At 33.5% G+C, this 21,215-nt stretch overlaps 1 protein-coding gene and 1 pseudogene across 1 annotated transcript; one reads left to right on the top strand and one right to left on the bottom strand.

The window, feature by feature from the left end:
- Nucleotides 1-4,441: 4,441 nt before the first annotated feature.
- Nucleotides 4,442-11,103, top strand: LOC142609671 (uncharacterized; annotated as a pseudogene).
- A 3,420-nt stretch (nt 11,104-14,523) lies between these two features.
- Nucleotides 14,524-16,738, bottom strand: LOC142608627 (F-box protein At5g07610-like). Its single transcript, XM_075780319.1, has one exon. The coding sequence runs from the start codon at nt 16,625-16,627 to the stop codon at nt 15,041-15,043; it is 1,587 nt and encodes a 528-aa protein (XP_075636434.1). The 5' UTR covers nt 16,628-16,738; the 3' UTR covers nt 14,524-15,040.
- Nucleotides 16,739-21,215: the final 4,477 nt, after the last annotated feature.

The following is a 21,215-nucleotide window of genomic DNA, read 5'->3' as shown; positions in this document are numbered from 1 at the left end:
GATTAATTCTTCATTGCTAGGATATGTGGTGGATGACATTCGTCACTTGGTTCATTGTTTAGAGTGGGCTAGAATTAGCATAACTAGGAGGGGTGGGAATAAGGTTGCACATGCTCTTGCTTAAAATGCTAGAAATTCCTTAGATAATGATGTGTATTGGATGGAGGATTCTCCTCCACCGGCTGTGGAAGCCTTGATTCAGGATATTCTGTTATTATGATTATATGAATGAATGATCCCTTTTCAAAAAAAAAAAAAACATGTATATATATATATATATATATATATATATATATATATATATATATATATATATATATATATATATCTGTGTGTGTGTGGGGGGGTTGTCTTGATAAATATATTAGTGCCGCAACTTGGCTCTTCCAAACAAAAATTCCTGACTTCGCCCCTAAGGAGCATGCTTGACCCCACATGTTGATCTTAATTGCTCCTTCAGAACTCTTCTATTTCACCATTGAACACAAATTATTTGAACTAGTACTAGCTTGTAACTCCATACATATGCATGGATACACTTAAAGATATATAATAAAATGTACAATATAATTTAAATGCTATTGATAGTCATTTTTATATTTTGTTAATTCTTTAAAAAAATTTGTAAGGATATTATTAGGTATAAAATGTAAATTGTCATTTTTTTTAATTATTATGAATCACTTTTTTTTATGATTCATTTATTCTAGACTCTTTAGTTTTTTTACTTAATAACTCACTTGGATGAATATTTATGATGTGATCCCACATTTTATTCTAAAATTAAGAAATAAAACTCTTTAAGAATAAATAATTTAGGACACATGGAACAAAATTGGAACTCTAATTTGAAATTCTCATTTTAGTTTCTCTCAGCTTCACCTATTATTATTATTATTATTATTATTATTATTATTATTATAGATTGGTTTCTTCACTGGTATCTCACCGATTGACCCATTATTATTGTACACCCAAAAATAAAAAAGTGTCATAGAATATATAAATTCATCATTATTCTTCAAAACCCATGTGAACAAACAAGTTGAAACACCCAAATTTTTAACTCAATTGATTATTATTTAGATTCCCAGATAACAAAACAGTGTATTAAAGCTGACGAATATATAAAATTCATCATCATTCTTCAAAACCCATGTATGCAAACAAGTTGAAACACCCAAATGTTTAACTTAATTGATTATTATTTAGATTCCCAAATAACAAAACAGTGTATTAAAGCCAATGAATGTATAAAATTCGTCATTATTTTTCAAAACCCACGTATGCAAACAAGTTGAAACACCCAAATGTATAGCTTAATTGATTATTGCTTAGATTCCCAGATAACAAAACATTGTATTAAAGCCAATGAATATATAAAATTCATCATTTTATTATATAGCTGAATTTTCGTTTCCCTTAAGTATGATGGTTATATGGCACCAATCAACTAAATTTAATTTTTAAAAAAATTTAATGAAATTTCTGCAATTTAGTGTAGCTATTTGGCGCAATCACTGCTTTTAAACCAAACTTTTATTATATAGGATAATTTAATGAAATATATATATATATATATTTACTTTACTCAAATAAATATTAAATACTCGTTTCAAAATGAATATGTTTCACCTTCTATTCGTAACATGGCTTGAAGCATATTATGATTTTTTTTTTCCTTTTTAATCTAGAATAGTGAAGAAAGTCATAATATCAAGAGAATATAAATTGACTAAGTCTAGCAACCTTGAAAAATTAAAGAGAAAGTGCCATAGCCATTAATTAATAAATACATTCAGATTATGCCGAGTGGAAAAATCAGCAAAATTTTCATCATTAAAGACTTCTTTTTTTAATATAAGTTACTTATGCTCGCAATTGGCATGTAGCTAAATGAATAAGAACATATCCAGCAAACTAGCATTCTCTCTCTCTTCTGGTGGATTTAGAGAAATACTCTTGTTGAAAGCCATTCCTTTGACCTTAATTCATAAATTAGAAGTTAATTTAAGAGGCAATGAAAAAGTAGTCTAGAGTTTAATTGAACCTTCAGATATATACCACAACAATGAAGGAAACAAGTGTTTCTTCCAGAAGAAATTCAGATTCCTGCAAATACTAGGTAAATTTTAGGTACATTTCCTTAATTTTTATACCTTAGTTTTCTATTAAAATTAAAACATATGTCTACTTTGACCAATGCAGCACAAACAATATTATCTTTTTTCAAATATAATTAAATTCAATGTAGCCATATGTTTGAATATAATAAGAAAACCAAAAGTATAAAACCTAAAGAACTATACCTCAGTTTTACCCTTTAGTTTTAAACAAAGGAGAACTAATACATTTTTATCAAATCCCAGACCTACTAATGGATAGATATTGAACTGATTTAACTGTTTTTTTTTTTTTTTTTTTTTTTTTTTTTTTTTTTTCCGTAAGTAACAAAAGAAGACAAACACTCTTGGTAGTTATTAACCATTCATAATTGAAGGATACAGTTTTGTAAATAATTAGTATCAAAAGTCTACATCTCCTTAAAAGCTGAAAAATAAACAAATATTTTTAATATCAATTATAAACTTCTTTAATTTTAGACCCTTCCTATCTTTTATTCGACAAGGGACTGCATCCTTTGTGTACCAAATTCCTACAAGGCAAACGATACATGAATATTTACAATAAATGATTTCAATTATGCATTTTCATTCATTAACTATAATAACTGTAAATTAGATGGAGAGTAGTTGATTTTTCTAGTGCATATCTTCTTATACGAATTAATTATTATCTTTGGTTTGGTTGTAATTACCATACAAATATTACCATTTTTTCATATCTAGGCAAATATTTAGTCTATGTTGTATATCCAAAAAAACATAACTCTTGGATATACAAGAGTTATGTTTTTTTAGATATACACCACTGTCATTAGTTTCTTTATGTCTATGCTAGTCTTTTCTTCGATGCAATTCTTTACCTTGAGTTTTCATTTAAAAGATAATTTTTCACTTTCTTTCTGTTTTTAATTAAAATGACAATTAAAAATTACATTGTATAGATTGATATTCACACTTTGTTTTCTTCTGTGGTTTGCCAAAGTCTATCACTAGTCTATGGATCAATTTCTAACAACAACAGGATTACTAAATAGGTTTTGTGACATCATGTCATTGGTTTCTTTGCTATATCCCGGTCTACAAGCACTAACTGCAAGCTCAAAATGCTAAGGTGGAGTTTGGATAGCGCGTCTACGTTTTGCGCTGCGTTTTCAGTCTTTTTTTTTTTTTTTTCTCCAGCCGCAGTTGTTGACCAAGTCTTCCGTGAACAGTGCATCCGTGCACTATTCACGGACCCACAAATTTCACTTTTTAGCAACTTTTTTATTAAAAATGGGTCCCGCAGTACTATTCACACATTTTAAAATTATTTTGCTACAGTGTTTTCAGTTTTCAGTTTTCAGCAATAAGTTCTATCCAAACGGACCCTAACTTGATCACAAAGCCTAAATACTAATTCACTCTTCCTCTTGCTGGCAAACTTGAACTGAAGTTAGGTTAGGACCTTGATTCAAATCAGTTTCCAGCTATGCACCACCATTACATAACTCACTCTACAACATTCAAAAGCTTCACTCTTGTTACTTATAAGAATTCAAAAAATAAAATAAACTTTAAATTCATTCTGCAGGGGTAAATATTACAAAAGCAAACAACAAATAAAGATGTTACTAGGGCACGAAAAAGACAGTGGTCATCTCCAGCGACTTTCTCAATTGAATAACGCTCAATTTTCCTTATAGCCGGTGACTCTCTACCCCTGTTAATCAAAATCATATGAGAAAAACATAATTGTCCTGAACTTCAACCATAGCTAACATTTTTATTACTATTGAAACCTATCGCACTCGTTCCATGATTTTTTTTTTTTTTTTATCACTAAGCCAAAACACCAAATGGGTTTATTGTTTATCAGTTGAACTAACTAGAAACGTCATAGTAAACATGTTGAACATATAAGTAGTGACCCACAAAAAAGAAAAAATAAAAAAGAAAAAAAAGAGGCCTAGACTTTTTAAATACTCAAAACTTAATTTGAAAATCTTTGATGTCAAAATTTGGTGTAAAAATAAAATAATACTTATTGTATTTTTTAGGAAATATATGTATAATGGATACATGTAAAAATATACTTTGGGCATTCAAAGACTAAGATTTAAAAATTTAAAAATAAACAACTAATATTTAAAAATATATTGATTCTCAAAAAAAAAAAAAATTTAATTTTTTTGAGAAAGAATATTTCAAAATAGATGAAACTAAAAAGTACGCCCATCTTATAATAATAATAATAATAATAATAATAATAATAATAATAATGTATATATATAATCCCACTAGCCGAGCAACGGTCATCTCTCTCTCTCTCTCTCTCTGTTTCAGATTTTGAATTTGAACCCAAAACCCTCTTCCCCAAAAGAATCAAAATCTCAATATTTTTCAGAATTTGCACCCAATCCTAACCCTAGCTTCCCCAAAAATTCAAATCGCACCATCAAAATCTCATCAATCTTTTTCAACCCCAATTCTTTATCTCATTAGAATGCACTTTTCTTTCTGTTTTACATGCAATATATTGGATGGAATTATATTGAAGAAAATAATATTGATGCTACGCCGAAAGGTTTGATTTTTTTTTTCTCTTTCATTGTTTTTTGATTATTTGATTTTTGTTTCTCAAGATTTTATGGCTGTTTTCGATGTATCTCAATTTTTTTTGTGGTGGTTTGTTTTGTTCTGTTACTCTGTTTTGATTGTAAATAATAGAGAGAGGAGAGCTATGAAGAGTTGGGTTTGTTTTTTATGAATATTTTTGTGTTAGAGCTTTTTACAAATTGGGTTTGGTGTAATTTGTTTGAACGTGACCTTTTCTGAATTGGGTTCTTCTAGATTAATTCGTAGATGCAAAAATTTAGGATTTTAATTTTGTTTTGTTTTGTTTATGATGTTACTGTTATAGCAAGACCATGCTTTTTTTGGAAATGGGTTCTTTTAGATTTCGTTCATAGATGCAACAATTTCAGATTCTTCATGCAAATATATATGAGTTGGTTGTTAACAAAGTTGAGAGTTCTTTGGAAAATTTGTTGAATATGGTTGTGATCTTTCAAAGCAAATTGATTGGTGCATTAGCTCATTACAATCTAATTTGGTAATATCTAGCTATGTTGGTGGTGGCACGATGAGGGCGATAGTTTTGGTCTATTTCTTCTTGTTATATAACTAGTATGAATGCTTTTGTTTTTGCATAATTGTTTTCTAATCATTTGGGACCATTTGATGAATTTGTTTTAGCTTATAACTTGATGTCTCTCTGAATGCGTCTAATTTATTGTTTTGCCGAATTTTGATTCAGCTTGATATTAGCTCTATTACTCTTAAATTTACTAGAATTTGTCAATTGTTCTCCTCCATGGATCCCTTTGAGTTTTAGACCTTTTTTCCCAATAAAATAAGTGTGTAGACTAGAAAAACAAACTTAGAATTTGGCTACATTATGGCCATGAAGATCTAGCAAATATTCCAACCCATTTATAAGGGTTGGTTTCGCTTGCAAAGTCCAGAATTATATTCTATCTATCGTCAATGGAGTGCTTTTGTATTTTTATAATTTTTTGTGCATAAATAATTAAAAGAAATTGTAATCTGTGATAAAAATATTTCTGTATAAATTAGCTGTGCAGGAGATACAATTGTTTCTTTTACAGTTGATTTTTGTTATGGAATACTCTTGGTTGGTTATTGTTATTATGCCTCTGATTATGCTTCTTATTTATTGGTTGATTATTGTTATTATGCTTCTTATTTATTGGTTGATTATTTTTATTATGCTTCTGATTATGCTTCTTATTTGTTGGTTGATTATTGTTATTATGCTTCTGATTATGCTTCTTATTTATTGGTTGATTATTGTTATTATGCTTCTTCTATTACCAATGTAGTACGATTATTTATATATATTGACATGTCTACAGATAACATAAGAAAAGAAATGGGGGAACCAAGGAGTATTGCAATATATGAAACTGTATATGGGCAGTATGACCGTGTATGTTGGGGAAAAATTGATCTTGGAAACATTACGGGCTTTCAAAGCCTCGTGAGAGAGATTGAATGCATGGTGAGAGAATTTTCCGGTAAAGTGACTAAAGAATACAAGAATCACGTTGCTTCTGTATTGGATCCTTTGTTTGATTTTAATGTCACTTACTGGGATTTGGACGATGATAGCCTTAATATCATGACGACTCCGTGGGCGTTCTTCAGAACAAGAATTGATGAAATAGGTATCACTCAGAAATATGATGTGCTTGTTCGTAGAGAGATTCCTATTGAAGGAATTGATCAAATTATGAAATTGGACATTGGAGCAATTGAAAATTTCTTATCCTTCTATCGTGCTCTCCAATTTTTAGGTTCTGCATACACAAATACAGATCCTGAGGATCATTTCACCTCTGAAGAGCCTTGGGAAGGATATAGTCTATATCTGCTATCTGATCAAAACATCATTGTTACACCTCACAAGGTTTGGAGGTCGGCTGGACAGTTATGGGAAGAAAGGGAATTAGTAGAGATTGATACTGCAACAGTTGCCTCTTCCATGGATTCCAATAACGAAGAAGATGAATTGATGGCAGTGAATGCAGAAATTGATGATGCTTCTTCTGTTGTAGCAGGGATCGATGATGCTTCTTCAATGGACGATGATGCTTCTGAGATGGCAGGAAATATAGCAGGGGTTGATAATGGTTCTTCGACTGATGATGATGCTTCTGAGATGGCAGGAAATGTTTTTGTGTCAGGGATTGGTTTTTCTTCTTCTTCTGAAGAAGATGAGGTAGATGACTTCTTACAGTGGGGAACCAAACATGTTACTGAATGATTAGAGTTCTTTAAGATGCTTACCAGGATTGTTGTCAAACCAAAGTTACTAAGTGGCTAGATGGTACTTCTTAGTGGCTGGATGGTACTCTAGTAAGAATAGCTACTATTTCTTTTATAATTCTGTTAGACTTCATGTTTAAAACCTCATAAAGTTTTGTGAAGATTGTTGACAAACCAAAGTTACTAAGTGGCTAGACGGTAGCTTCTTAGTGGCTAGATGGTACTGTAGTAAGAATAGCTACTATTTCTTTCATAATTCTGTTAGACTTCATAAAGTTTTGTGTTTTTACTTAGAAACTGTTGAGATTTTGCGTAGTTTCCAAAAGTCAAAGACTTTAGAAAGTGCCATATGTTTCACCTTGAATATATCATTTACACTTCTATCATATTTTTGCTATTAACATTACTAAATATATCACATGATTATTGGTTTAAATGAAATTTATCAAATTTTGAGGTTTAAACGAAACTAACACAAAACTATAAAATTACCTACCTTCCATTCACGCTGCTTTGGTTAATTTGCCTGAGCTCGATTCTAATGGTACGCCTATGTCGTTCACTTAAAGTTGGTTTATATTAGTTATGCTTCACGTTAACACAATAAAATTGTTGTTCTCTTCCTTGAATCTTTTACTTTGTACCGCATTATAGTGGGTGTTAAATTACGAGTCACTTATTGCTGTGCAAGCTATGGTTTATCAAGGTGGATATGGAGGAGAATATGGTGGAATTGGAACCACCACTGATTTCCAGAGGTAATTTAAATAATACGCTCCAGTTTTTAAGTAATGAAATTAAATGGAAGTGATCTTGTTGATCTTATATATGTTGCCTAGTTTTAAGATTGTTGGTCCTATGATCAATCTTAAAAGTATGTACCATGTTGCTGCAATGCTGGCATAATATGATATGACATGATATACTTAAGATGAGCCTTAAGACATTCCCTCTTTCAAAGCTGTCTTGCACTCTTTCATTTTGTATATATAACAACCAAAAGGCATATTGTGTTGTGGGGCATATATTATATATGCTAAAATCATCCATTATTTGTGCTAAGTATTCGTGCTTGCATATGATAATAACAAAAGGGGTATCATACTTTTGCCAAGGCACAAACAAGAAATAGAAATTGTCTCTAGTATTGAAGAATGACAATTAAGGGATGAGGACAACTTATTTTCTGGGGAAGCAATTTTGGGGATAAAGTAAGAAGAATTTCAGTGTTTTCATTGCCATATTAGCATATGTTGAAGTGGGAACAGCTTGTTAGCAAGATTTTTAGTGAACCTGTATTTATTTTCAAGACTTTTGTTTGAAAAATGAGGATTTTATCTTCCTCTAGCCATTTATTTTCATAGATAATTTATATGTGCATTATCATGCATATGAAATTAAAAAAATTTCAATAAGTGGTTTCTTTTACACCAATCATGATGCTGTTGCCCAAAGCATGCTGGTGCGTTTATGAGATAAGTTGTAGAAGATCCTACCTGGAGATCTTCCCCGATTATAGTTTCTGCTTTATGTCAAATACTGGTCTTGGCTTAAGCATGAATCGCAGACAGCTTTACACTTTTTGTACATGTTCACTTAAATCTTTCATTTATGCCTAAGTTGTTTTATTCTGTTTAAGTCTCTTTTTCTTGATGGAATCTTCATCAAGTTCAACACTGTAGTGTCAAACTGCAAACTTCTGTTTACTCAAAAATCCTCTGTAGGCAAATATTGGATGAAGTAGAGATACAAGAATTGCTCATTGATCATGTTGGTCACCATTGCTGCTGGGGAAGTCGTCCAACTCGGACGTGGAAGATTCATACGGTTGAATTCTGCAATGTTTATGTAGGAACTCTAGATACATTTATAGAGGAAAGGGAACTTATAACAGAAACAAAGGCCTACCTCTCCTATTTACATCTTTCGAAGAATCATGGGCAAAAATTCCCCATTCTGAAACTATTGAGAAATGCTCAGGTAGGGGTTCTGAAATTACAGACTCTTTGGGGTTCTGAAATAATTTAAATATTAAGAAACTCAAATTTGTGTCATTTCTCTTAGTTACTAATGGTAGCATTCATTGTTTTGTCCTAACTCAACCTTGGATGAGATTTGCAGGATGTGATGGACGGGGAAATATTGTCTGTCCTACATGCAATGCAAACCAAGAACCTGGATTTTATAAGGAAAATCAGATGACTGAATGCCTTGCTTGTTATGGAAGAGGTTTAATTGCCCATAGAGATGGATCAGACACAAAGTGAGAGTTGTTTATTTTTTGATGATTCATCTGTCTGTGTATGCAGTCAAATCTTGTTTCAAGCTCTAAAATAAGTATCATGCTGTGAAACTTCAACTTTTGTTCATTGCGTGTCTTTAACTAAAACTTTGCTTGTGTACTTCACTTCCAATTAAATACTAAAACAGGATATTTGAAAGCAGTTTTGACTGTTGAGTGCAGTTTGATGTTAGCTTCACTTGTTGGAACTGGATGGTACTCTGGTGGTGTAAATTTCATGGTTCATTCATTCAGAATTATTTTGTCTTTGCAGATGTGTGAAATGTAACGGCAAGGGAAAGATTCCTTGTGCAACTTCAGCATCTCGTGGACTAATTAAATGTGAGACATGTAATGCAAGTGGTTCTCTTCGGTCACGCAAGGTCGCCATTGTTCGATGGTATGTTTTTATTTTATTTTTTGTAAGTATTGTTTAATGGTATGCTGCTAGTTTGTGAAGCAAATATTTCCAATCACTGTGCCTATAAAGGCCAGAATGCTATCAGTTTGGATAAGCTAACCCACCTACATTACTTAATGAATGAGGTTCAGAAGGTTTTCAAGATTAAATTTTTTTTAATAAGATTAGTTCATTATAATTCATATTTTAGAGGGAGTCACTCTATCATGAGTTATCTATTATCTTCAAGTAATGTTATGGTTTACATTCTTTAATATTGGCGCAACCTTGAAGATGTTCCTGTCAACCTTGTATATGGTCGTGAAACATATAGGATCTACATTTCTCACCGGCAGTATGGCTGCATTAAAAATTGAATGATTTATTGTAGTTTGTGTACAAACATCATCTCTTAGCAGGAGTTTTGTTCTTGTTAGAAAGCTTCTAATTGACTAAATGGTTTCTAAAAGAAAAACCAAAGCATCCACAGGATTTATACATAATTTCGGTTAAGGTCTGAGATGTATGTCTCCATAAGCATATAGGGACTGAGATTTACTTGATATAATCTCTTTTACAACTATGATTTTTAGACAGGCAATTGTATTCTTCTTGAAATCATTTGTCTCCAAACCATGTTAGTGTTGTAATATATCACCTTTCATGTTTAACCAGAGCGACTGACTGCACCTGTAAATTAGCTTAGCAGATTCTATGTTCTCTAATTTATTTTGGGTGGGTAAGGGGGTGGGGTTATGGGGGTGTGTTTAGCATGAGCAATATATGAATTATTGTGTTTCTGTGGCTGTCTTAGTTCTCATTCTTATGATTTTGTTCTGTTGCATGTGTTGATGTGCATGAAAGTGAATAATGAATGAGAAAAATAAAATCCTGTTACAGGAAGACACTTTCAACTCGAAAAGTTAGTGCAACAAGTGGAGCAGCATCAGTTCCTGATGAAGTTTTCCACAGAGCCAAAGGCGTCCAGTTGTGCAACACTCAGGCATATCAATGCACTCCTGCCTTTTTTGCTGACTTTCTCCCTCAACAAGTTTTCTTCCGAAGTTATTGCGGAGAGAGCACCTGTACCTCCCTCTGCTAGAGTCTTATGTGAGAGGTATACCATCTCCGTTGTGCCAGTTACGCGTGTCACCTTGTCTCATCACAATCAATCCTTCAGTTTCTATATTATTGGCTTTAGCAGAGAGGTCTACTTAAAGGACTATTATCCTTCTAGGTTTTGTTGGGGGCTATGTCCTTGCTTGGAATGGTTGAAGCTGTAATTAGGCAAATTTTCATCTTCAAGGACAGTTCTGTGATCTTTGCTTCCTTTGCCATGCAATAAGTTGTTGGATTCTACCTTTATGATTTTGGGGTCCATAATTTTCTTTTTTCAGTAAATATTTGGTTTACTTTGATGCACTTGTGTGTTAACTGTTAAGCTAAAATATATCATGGGGTTTCTATTATTTTGGGCTTTGTTCATATGTTCTTGACCAAGCGTGCTGAATGTTTTTTTCTTTTTCTTTTTGATAATCTTGTTGTTAAGGAGAACAGGTAAAGGTAATGCCTACTGAGAACGGGTAATGCCTATTGTGTCTCTTTGGATCCTTGACAATTTTTCAATTTAGTTATGTGGCTTGGGTCGATTCTCCTAATGTAATTCTTAGATCTTACACTGCATGAAATATAGGGAGTGGTGCTGTGATTGTGTAGTCCGCTTGGGTCATAGTCCATTAATCAGGGATGATAATCGAATTCATTAGCTATAAGGTGATGCAACATTTTCTATTAGAATGAAACCAATTCTATGTACTTAGTTTTCAGACCAAATTACAAGTCAAATAATGCTTATATTTCATAGGCGCAAATCATGTATGTATGGGCCCAAATAACGACTATAGCTGCTTCTGTAATGGGTCTTATGTGAAATTGTATGATAGTGATTGTTTTAATTACAATTATATTTCGATCCCCCTTTTTTTTTTTTTTTTTTAACAAAATAGTTATTTCAAACCAACACCAATCGTTTAGGAGTGTAGTCTTAAACTTTAAAATTGTACCTTTTCAATTTACCCTTTTAAAAATTTCACTCTATATATTACATTCAAACAATTGATTTCGACATATAAAGCAAAAATAAGTTGCACCAAAAGGACACATGTCATTAGAAATAAAAAATAAAAGAAAAAAAAATCCACACGGTTTGATGTTTAAAATTGCACTTTCCAACAATGTTCCAGCAGATTGTTGCTATCCCAGAGAACCTTCTTAGTTTTTTTTTTTTTTTTTTTTGAGAGGATACTTAGCTAAGTATTGATGTTTCAATAATAGAAAAAGGCAGCCTAAACATGAAATAGTCCCCTAAGAAAGCAACCTAAACAGTGAACATGACTCACTCTCACAGATTATTTCCGTAATGCTGCGGCAAGTTAGGCGTTACAAAAAAAGTATACTATCATAAATCTAAGTCAAGCTTTAAGTTTAAGGATGACTTTGTTCTAAAAAAAAAAAATAATAACAAAAACAATAACAAAAAAAAAAAAGAGAAATTTTTTTAAGAAAGACTTCAAGTGGTGACTCTCTAAAGTAAAATGACTTCACAAATCTTTTTGCTCGTTGAGAATGTGGACATTTCACTTGATCAACTATAAAGGCCACTCTAGGCTGTAAAGGCAAAACTTTTCTCCTTATTAAAGAAACCCTTTTAAGATGCATGTAGTTCTTCTGTAATTACTCACACACACACATGAAGGTGTTCATGATAATGAACACAGTAAAAACAAACAAACAGAAACAAAGAAATAAAGAACTCAAGAGACTACTGTAAGAGAAAAAAAGAAACTCTGATAGAAGAACAATTCAAGAAACCCCAACCCTAAGACCAATCGAAAAAAGTTAGCTTGCACAACGACGGGAGATTTTCATTCCACCATCACATCAGGTATTCTGTGAGGACGTTGATATTCTAATTTACCCTTGTTAGTCCCATAGATAAAAAAAAATTGACTGAGACATCTATGAACGGAGTATGCCGAACATACAGTCAAATGATTGCATCATAGAGTTTGAACCAGTGATATAAACCTTGAAAAAATTGACATGAACTGGCATAAGATCCTTCGGTTTCTTAATGATTAGAGGAAACCCTACACAAAGCAAACATAGACCAGGAATATCAAAAGCTTAGAAAATTTGTATATCAATTTGAAGAGAAATAGAGTATAAAGTAATGGAAGTGTGTGATCCCATAACAGTACTACAAGTAATAATGAGATGGAGGGTACACTGTCATACTTATAAAAAATCACAGTACTACGATTAAAGAAGCTTTACAATGATATAATCAGATGTGAACTTCCATTTCCATTCTTTTCCAAATGAAAGGCCTTTTACTATAAATAAATTACTAAATACAGAAAAGATGCCTTGAAATCTAATTAATTTGATTATCGAATGGCAGCTGGTAGAACACCCCACGGTATCTAAACCTGCAGATGAAATAAAACTTTTAATGGTGAGAAGATGAGATTGCTGGTGTTACCAACTGCGCAAGATTATGCACATCCATTTTTATGATACACAAAAAATTGCCATACCCAATCACCAAATGCGGACATGAATATAAGTCATGTATAAGTAAGGTATAAATTGCTTTCACATACTGGCAGAATATGTAGGTCTGTCAGGCTCAAAAGCATGTAACATCCCTTGTCCAGCTTCTCTCTATTACATTAACAAAGACAGCAATAGAAACTGATAGGCTCTAAAAAAGGGAAAAGGCAGAGCATACTAAAATTGATAGTTACATTTGCTCAATGGAGCAATCATCAATTTAGTTTTCGGTCTCAATCAATTCTAACTACCCAGACCTACACAAACTGTCATGAAACCCTTAAGATATACATAATATATGTACACACACACAACAACAACAACAACAACAACAACAACAATAACAAAGCTTAGTCCCAAATTTTGGGGCTATGGATCCTCAAAGATTAGAAAGTTAGCCTTGCGTGTATATAATCCATCTCTTTTAATCAATGGACTCAAAAGTATGATTCATGTAATCCAAAATGCATGAGAAAATAGAAATTTGTGTTAAAAGGTTAAAAGTTGTTTATGAAAGCAGGTACTTGTGTAGTTAAGAACCTCAGTGGCTAACAATCAGGAGAGTACTAAAATTTCAATGGGAGTGGAAGAAATGGTGTTGTCCAGGATGGTTACACAAGTAGAAATATCAATTTTACAGGTACAGACACAAAGCAACAGGAGTTGCCACCAGTTAAGGTTTTCCCATATTCCATAGTTGGCTGGCCATTTTCAATACTCTCTTCCACATTTTGCACAAGACAATGGAATTGATGAATTATAAGAAGACAACTTCGCCATCATGTAGATAGAAGGCTAGCAAATCTGCAGCAGCTGGAGTTCCTTCACTATTTAACAAGCCTAGAATATTCTAAAACAATGTCCACGAAGTAAACTTTTTGAATCATGAACCATGCACCTGCACTACCGTAATCCTCAAGCTCCAAAAATATAAGCAAATTCTGCTTCTGAATAGCAGAAACTAGTTGAAAACCAATAAAATTTAACCCATTGCAAAGCATAAGAAAATAAAAATCTGTAGTGCATCATTTGATCAGAAAATTGGAGGTATTTCATTGCTTTAATAAGTTAAAATTGTGCATTCATAGTCAAAGAAAAATACATACAAAACACACCACCAAAACTTAATTACAAGACAAAATTAGGGTAAAATCCTGCTTCACAAATCAATAAAAAAAAAAATCCGGAACTCTTGTCTAGTAGAAATTTGGAAGGATAATCCAATCACAACTTTTAAACCTTCATTCACAGAAATATAAGGTACACTCAATTGCTACAACTTAACTTTTAAACCTTCATTCACAGAAGTATAAGGTACAGCTACAAAATTCATATTGGTAATTAATTATTCCAAAACATAATTTCATTATGTTTAAGTGTCAACAATAATTTAGAAAGAACAAGAGAACAAGAAAAACACTTGAATCGCTGGCCTGCCATGAATAAGTACAAATTTTGGTTGCATACTAAAAAACAATGCACTACATCCCACAATCTGTCCCAACAATGATTTGAGCATCTAAACTTCACTGTTAGAGATATGACTGCCTTCAACTTCATGATAACTGCTTCTTTGTCATCTCAAAACAGAAAACTGTCTGCATGGGATGGAGGAAATGGAGGAAAAGGGATGGAGACAAGCAAAATGCTATTACTTAGGGATTTATAATAAAGATATAATTTCCAATCCAAATGAGTTCTAAAAGCATCATAAAAATTGGAGAGGAAAGATTGAAAGACAAAATAACAACTTCCAACTTCTTGAGTTTTGTAGTTTAGAACCAAGGGCATTCAAACCGGGAGAGGACTTGGTGTTGGAGTTGCCCTCAACTTCTCAACTTCTTGCTGTTGCTTCTTGGACATTTGACGTTTAGAAACAAACTCGCTCAATAAAAATGGGGAAGGGCATTCAAACTTCAATGGGAGAGGTACTGGTGTTGGCCACGATGGTTGCCCAACAAAGAAGACAAATTTTGCAGGTATGCTATCAAAGTATCTGGAGTTGCCGGGTAAAAGTTTTTCCAGTCGGCCGGCCATTGTTAATACCCTCGTCCGCATGTTACACAAAACAATGCATTTGCGAAATTGTAAAAACACAATTTCACCAACATTTGGATGGAAAGCTAACAATGACCCAGTTGAGATCTTTTCCTTTGCCATCTTGAGGAGATCGGAATATTCTGAAACCATGTCCTTGAAGTAAATTTTGTACTTCAGACACCATGTACCAGCATTATTGTAATCCTCGAGTTCCCAAACAGAAAAACTGCAAGAAGAATTTTGGAAAATCCGGAGACGCCCTTGGAACACTCCAAAGGAGACCCATTCTCCAAGGGAAAAGTCAATGGGTGGATCAATATAGCGGCATCCTTGTGCACTGTTGAATGGATCGAACACAACCATTTTATCATTTTCATCCACCCAATGCAGCATCCCATTGCAGGCAACAACACCAGCTTCCTTAGACCTTCCACCAAAGGGATTCAATCCGGGCGGTGACGAAACAAGAGAGTCGCACCATTCACCGGTGTCGGAAGAAAAGATCTGCATACGTATCTGAGTAGTGTTGGATTGAGTGGGAGAATAAATACGCACCACTCTATAACGGTAATGGGCATTGGTAATACATCCCTGCTCTTTATCACAGCTATCTGGAATGCATATAAAGCCCACCAAAACAATTCCGCGATATCCCTGGAATGGAAGGCGAGGGAGAATGATCCACTGTTTGGTAATAGGATTACAGATGCAATACTCAGTAAAGCCTGAATTAACAATCGGCAGAACTTCGCTGCGTATCAGTAATAAATCGTTGAACGATGCTTCGACGCAAAAGGGAAAATTTTTTCTTGCAAATTCGATACAGGGAAGAAAGTTGAGAAAATCGAGTCCGTCACCGTCACCGCCACCGCCACCGCCACCTTCACCGCCACAGTCCTCATCGAATGGAAGAGCGAGTATCTTTTTGTCATGGTATAACACAAGAGTAAAGGGGTCTGTGTTTGACTTACTAAATGGGTGTCGGTGGAGCATGGCGTTGCGAACAAACAAAGGATGAGAAATCACAGAACACCAGCGCTTCGACACAGACTTACATTGGAGAGCCCATCGGCAAGGGAGTCGATAAAGGATCTCGAACAGTATAGCATCTGGCAGTTCTTCAATCTTCATAAATTCAGGAAATTGGGTCGAATCATCCGGATCTGGCTCTTCTTCTTCTTCTTCTTCTAATCTTCTTCTTTTGCGATATGGAGACAAGATCGGATATTCCTTCGGATCCTCTTCAACATCATCTTCTTTTCTTTTTTTACAAGACAAAACGAGAGAAAGGTCTGGGTCTGTGTCTGTGTTTGTGATTTTGATTGACTCCACCGCCATGGTAACGGCGGAAACAGAAGCAGATATCCCTTTGTTGGGTTGGGGAAACGGAAGAGAAACCTAAATAAACGTAAACAACAGAAGTTTGATACTATAAACCGGAAAGGTAAGTTAAGTATTATTTTAAATCTATGGATTTGCTTTTTATATTTATAGACGGCCATATACGTGTCGGTTTCCATGTCGGTTTATGATTGAGGTGAACTAATCCAAACCGTTTATTTTTATTTTCCAATAAATGGTTAAAATTTGTATAGTGTTATTACCGAATTGACCTTTTTTTGACCTTTTAATAAATCCAACTTGTTTTACAATGAATACAAGTAGAGCACATTATCAAGAAAATAAAATGAAAAAACAAGCAAGACATTCACATCAATTCTTATATAATAGATAAAAGGTGTAAAATTTACACAATTTTATTTTAAAATAACTTATATTGGTCCGTGTATAATAGAATAAAGTGAATGGTAGTTGTTGTGTATGAAAAAAAAAAACAATCAAAAAATAAATAAAAAATTAATTTTTTAATGAAATGTAATGTATAATAGATAATCTGATGTGAGTATTTTGAAAAATAAGTATGTAAAATGAAAAAAAGTCGGTTATTCTATTAAAATAAACATGAATTTTTGCATAAACTAATACAAATGCTCAAACTTGAAAACTTCAGTAAATTGTGATTCATGGGTTGCTTTCAACAACAGTTCTTCATGCTGCTTGATCTCCCTCCCTCAAATCTTATGTTATTTTGATAAAGTTTTTTTCCTAAGCCAATTGGTTGGTTTGGGTCATTGAAGTATGAATAAGACTAATCACAACCCTTACATAAAAAGTTAATAATCTTTTACCATTTTACCAAAACCGCTCATTCCAATGTTAGATCCACACCAAAAATAGAATAAATCCCTCTATGGCCTTAATCTAGCCTCTAGATAGTGGTTCTCAAATGATAGGGGTATTTTCAACAAAGGTAAATTGACTTATAAGCAGAAGGCTAAGAGAACAAACGACCTCTATGAGACTGTTGACTTCACAAAAAAAATGACGGAGGCTTCAGAAAGACTGATAGAAGTAACGTTCCCTTAATAAACCGACGACACTTTCAATGGGTGGCGCCACCACAAGAGCCGACGGATACATTCCCCCACAAACCGACAAGAAAACTTGAAGCGACTAGTAACCATAAGGCTGACAAGGTGGAGAAGCTGACGGGTCCTACGTGGCCTTGCTTGGTCCTCACAAATACTTATGTATGGAAATATCTTGCACATTATGCACAAAGACCTTATCACGCTACCATATCTTTCTCATATGGAAAGACACCTAGAATCTCGAAAACCCACAAAATAAAAATTGTAATTGAGTTGAATGATCTTATGCACATATTCCCATTGAATTTAGAAAATACTATTAGACGAATCTTTTTTTTTTTGGTTGTATTTAGTAAAATTTCACGTACAATAATTGTGAATTGATATTGTGGGGTGTCCAAAGACCAAGGAGGATTGAATGCGAAGTATCACACATAATCCCATCTGTCAGGGTTTATCCGACCCAAGGACTTCATCGACTCGAGAAGAGCTAGAAAGGTGAGGTAGCCTTTTGTGAAAACTCGATTGGAAGGGATAGAACCAAGGGAAGGGGTCAAAACGGTGGAAGGAAGCTTCCTGAAAGTGTATACTTTCCTCATCCGTATTAAATACTCTGCAACAACCTTATCAGCTGCATCAATGAGGAAATGACCCCCTGAACAGTAATCTCACAGCTAGCAACCCCTTCTACTATCTTCAGCAGTACTCTGATGGGACAAGTATCTTGAGGAAAGCCTTAAGGCATACAAGTGAAGGGCTAGGATTCAAGGAAGGGGGTATATAAGGGGAAGAGAGCCTCCCAGTAAGGAGGGAGAAATTTTGAAAGAGAAAAAGAGAGAGAAAGACAAGAAAGTGAACAGTGTATTGCCCGATAGAAACCTATGTCAATCATATATAAGAACTCCTTGGAACTGATCGAGGAGAGCTTTATTCTCAATAACTACGTATTTTGTTCTTCTTTATTTAGGCTCCACGACCTTAGTCCCAAACTTAACTCATAACTACACCAGAATTGTCTTCCCACCCTCTAAGTAACAATCTTCTATTGTTTGAGTTTGGATTGAAGTACAAGGCATTACTGTTCTAAATGGGTTTGGGCTATCAAATCCTTTGTTCCTATAGATATGTACATGTAGTATCCAATAGTGATTTTCAAAATTATATATATAATAGTAATGTAATGAGAAATTTGGCGTAACAAATATCATGAAAATTGCAAGGAAAAACCATTTTAGTACGTTCAAATGTTTTAGTTGAACTAATGTCTTATATGTTTAATAGCTCAAACTAATATCAATGACACCTGTAAGGACACAATTCAAATTCCCAAACCACGACTAGGAGGAAAATGGGCTTGAAAGGCCTTTCTTCACAATGAATTTGTAGAGGATGGGTTTATAATTTAGATTTTAAGGATGGCTTTAGACAATCACAAAAAGAACGGGCTTTGGGCCCAATGGAACAAAACAAAGAATCGTTTGCAAAGAGTAATATTGAGAATTCCTCCTCGGACTGTTTCCGAGGACAGTTTCTAATAGTATTTCTCAAGTGTGGATACAAATAATGTTTATCATACACTTTTCCTTTCTCAAAAGGCCTCCCCCTTCTTCGTATGCCTTCCCTCCTATTTATACTCCTCCTCTTCTCTTCATCATCTTCCACTTTATGGCCGCGACCCTCATTTTTTGGATACTTGTCCCATCCATTCTTCCCTAAAGCCCGCTGGGATTTGGGACCAAGTTCCAAGCTCTATGCTCAGGTCCCATCCTTCCATCTCTATTGTCAGCGTATCAATTACAGGGTCTTTAATATATGGGCGGTGGTAGCAGCTTTACTTTAGACATTCCACCGCTCTTTCTGCTGTCCTCTACGTATACTGTGTATCCTCGGCTTAACATTCCGAGGACAAATCTACTCCTCGGTCGGTATGGGACACTTAAACACTCCACGATCATTTTGATGTTTTCGGATTTGGGTTTCTAGCCCAAAAGACCTTGTTGGGCCGTCCATTATAAATTACTGGGCCCAATACCCCTACAACACCCATTCAATTTATCATTCTCATCCTTCTCAAAAAAAAAAGAAAGAAGAAGCTATCATTCTCGTGCATAAGCACGGATTACATACTAGCTTAAGTTATATACATGGATAGTCTTATAAATTATCATTTAGTGAGTTAGAGAAGATAGTTCCAATTTGGTTTGGAGTTAAACTTTCTTTTTATTAAAGCAAAGATACTTTAAAAAAAATTGAAGCAAAAAAAGCTAATTAAAAAAATAAAGAAAATTAGATTTTAAACCCCATACTTTTGGGTTATAACAAATTAAAATTTGTAACTTTAAATCTAATAAATTTAACCTTGAAGTTTGAAAAAGAAACAAATTAAACTCTAAGATTTTTTAAAAATTAACAAATCACGTCCTAATCTTGTTGAACTTAAATGAACAAATTTTTTATTTATTTATGTTTATGGGACCTGAGATTTTATTTGTTACTTTTTGAAACCTCAAGGCTTAATTTATTATTTTTGAAAATATAGGATTTAATTTGTTACTCTTCAAACTATAAGGTTTTAAAAAGTAATTTTCCTTAAAAATGCAATCATTCAAACATACTCTTGACTCTTGGATGGTGATAAGCTTCTTATGTGGGGCGTATTTGTCTGGAGTTCTAATTTATTTCGTACCCAACAGAGTCAACACTCACAAAGAGTCCTGCGTAAGATGTCTACATGGGACTATTCCATTGATAAAGGGACCTACAAATAAATATTTCCCAGATGCAATGAAAAGAGAGTCCAATGCAGCTGATCCAAGTAGTGCTTAGATAAATGCTTTTGATGTCACTTTCGAATGTGAGGTTTACTCAAATGAAGAGAGATATGAGATTGAGAAAGGCCATTGTTAGACCTGGCTGCTAGGGACGAGGCTAGGACTTGTAGTTAAGATGACGACTCTGCTGCTGGTTGTATGTGGTGGCTTAGTTATTGATGTGTGTGTGTGTGTGTTTTTCTTGACTTTGATGCTTGTTGTTGAGTAAGGACAAAATTATTTTGTTTAAACTTTTTTAAAAGGTTGGGTTGTTTGATTTGGGTAAAATTAGTTGATTTAATTTTTTTTTTAGTTTCACTATTGGTAATTTTTGTTGTTGGGCTAATTTTTTTAGGCTTGTATATTTTGTTTTAAATTTTAAATTTATAGATTCCTTTATGGTCTTTAAAAGAAAGAAAATGTTAGAGCTACAAACATTTTTACAAATTACTGATATGGTGAGTGATTATTGATAAGTAAAAAAGTGGCGTAAGTGGTGGGCCTAGTTGCGAACTAATAAGAATTTGCTAAAATGATATTGTTAAGAGGGTAAAGTGTAATTTTATAAAACAAAATTGCTAAAATTAATACTTAGCATATATTCTAAATTTTTTTTTAAAAAAAAAAATTTGGGTGTGTTGCCCCCCAAGTCAAAGGCTACCTCCATTCTTGTTGGCTGCAGTG

This window comes from Castanea sativa, chromosome 9, assembly GCF_040712315.1.
Source record: "Castanea sativa cultivar Marrone di Chiusa Pesio chromosome 9, ASM4071231v1".
In the NCBI taxonomy this organism is placed as follows: Eukaryota; Viridiplantae; Streptophyta; class Magnoliopsida; order Fagales; family Fagaceae; genus Castanea; species Castanea sativa.
The sequence above is the reverse complement of the archived record's forward strand: the minus strand, read 5'-3'. Positions and strand labels throughout refer to the sequence as shown.

Coding starts and splice junctions, on each gene's coding strand:
- LOC142608627 (XM_075780319.1), bottom strand. CDS start 16,627: ATGGCGGTGGAGTCAATCAAAATCACAAACACAGACACAGACCCAGAC.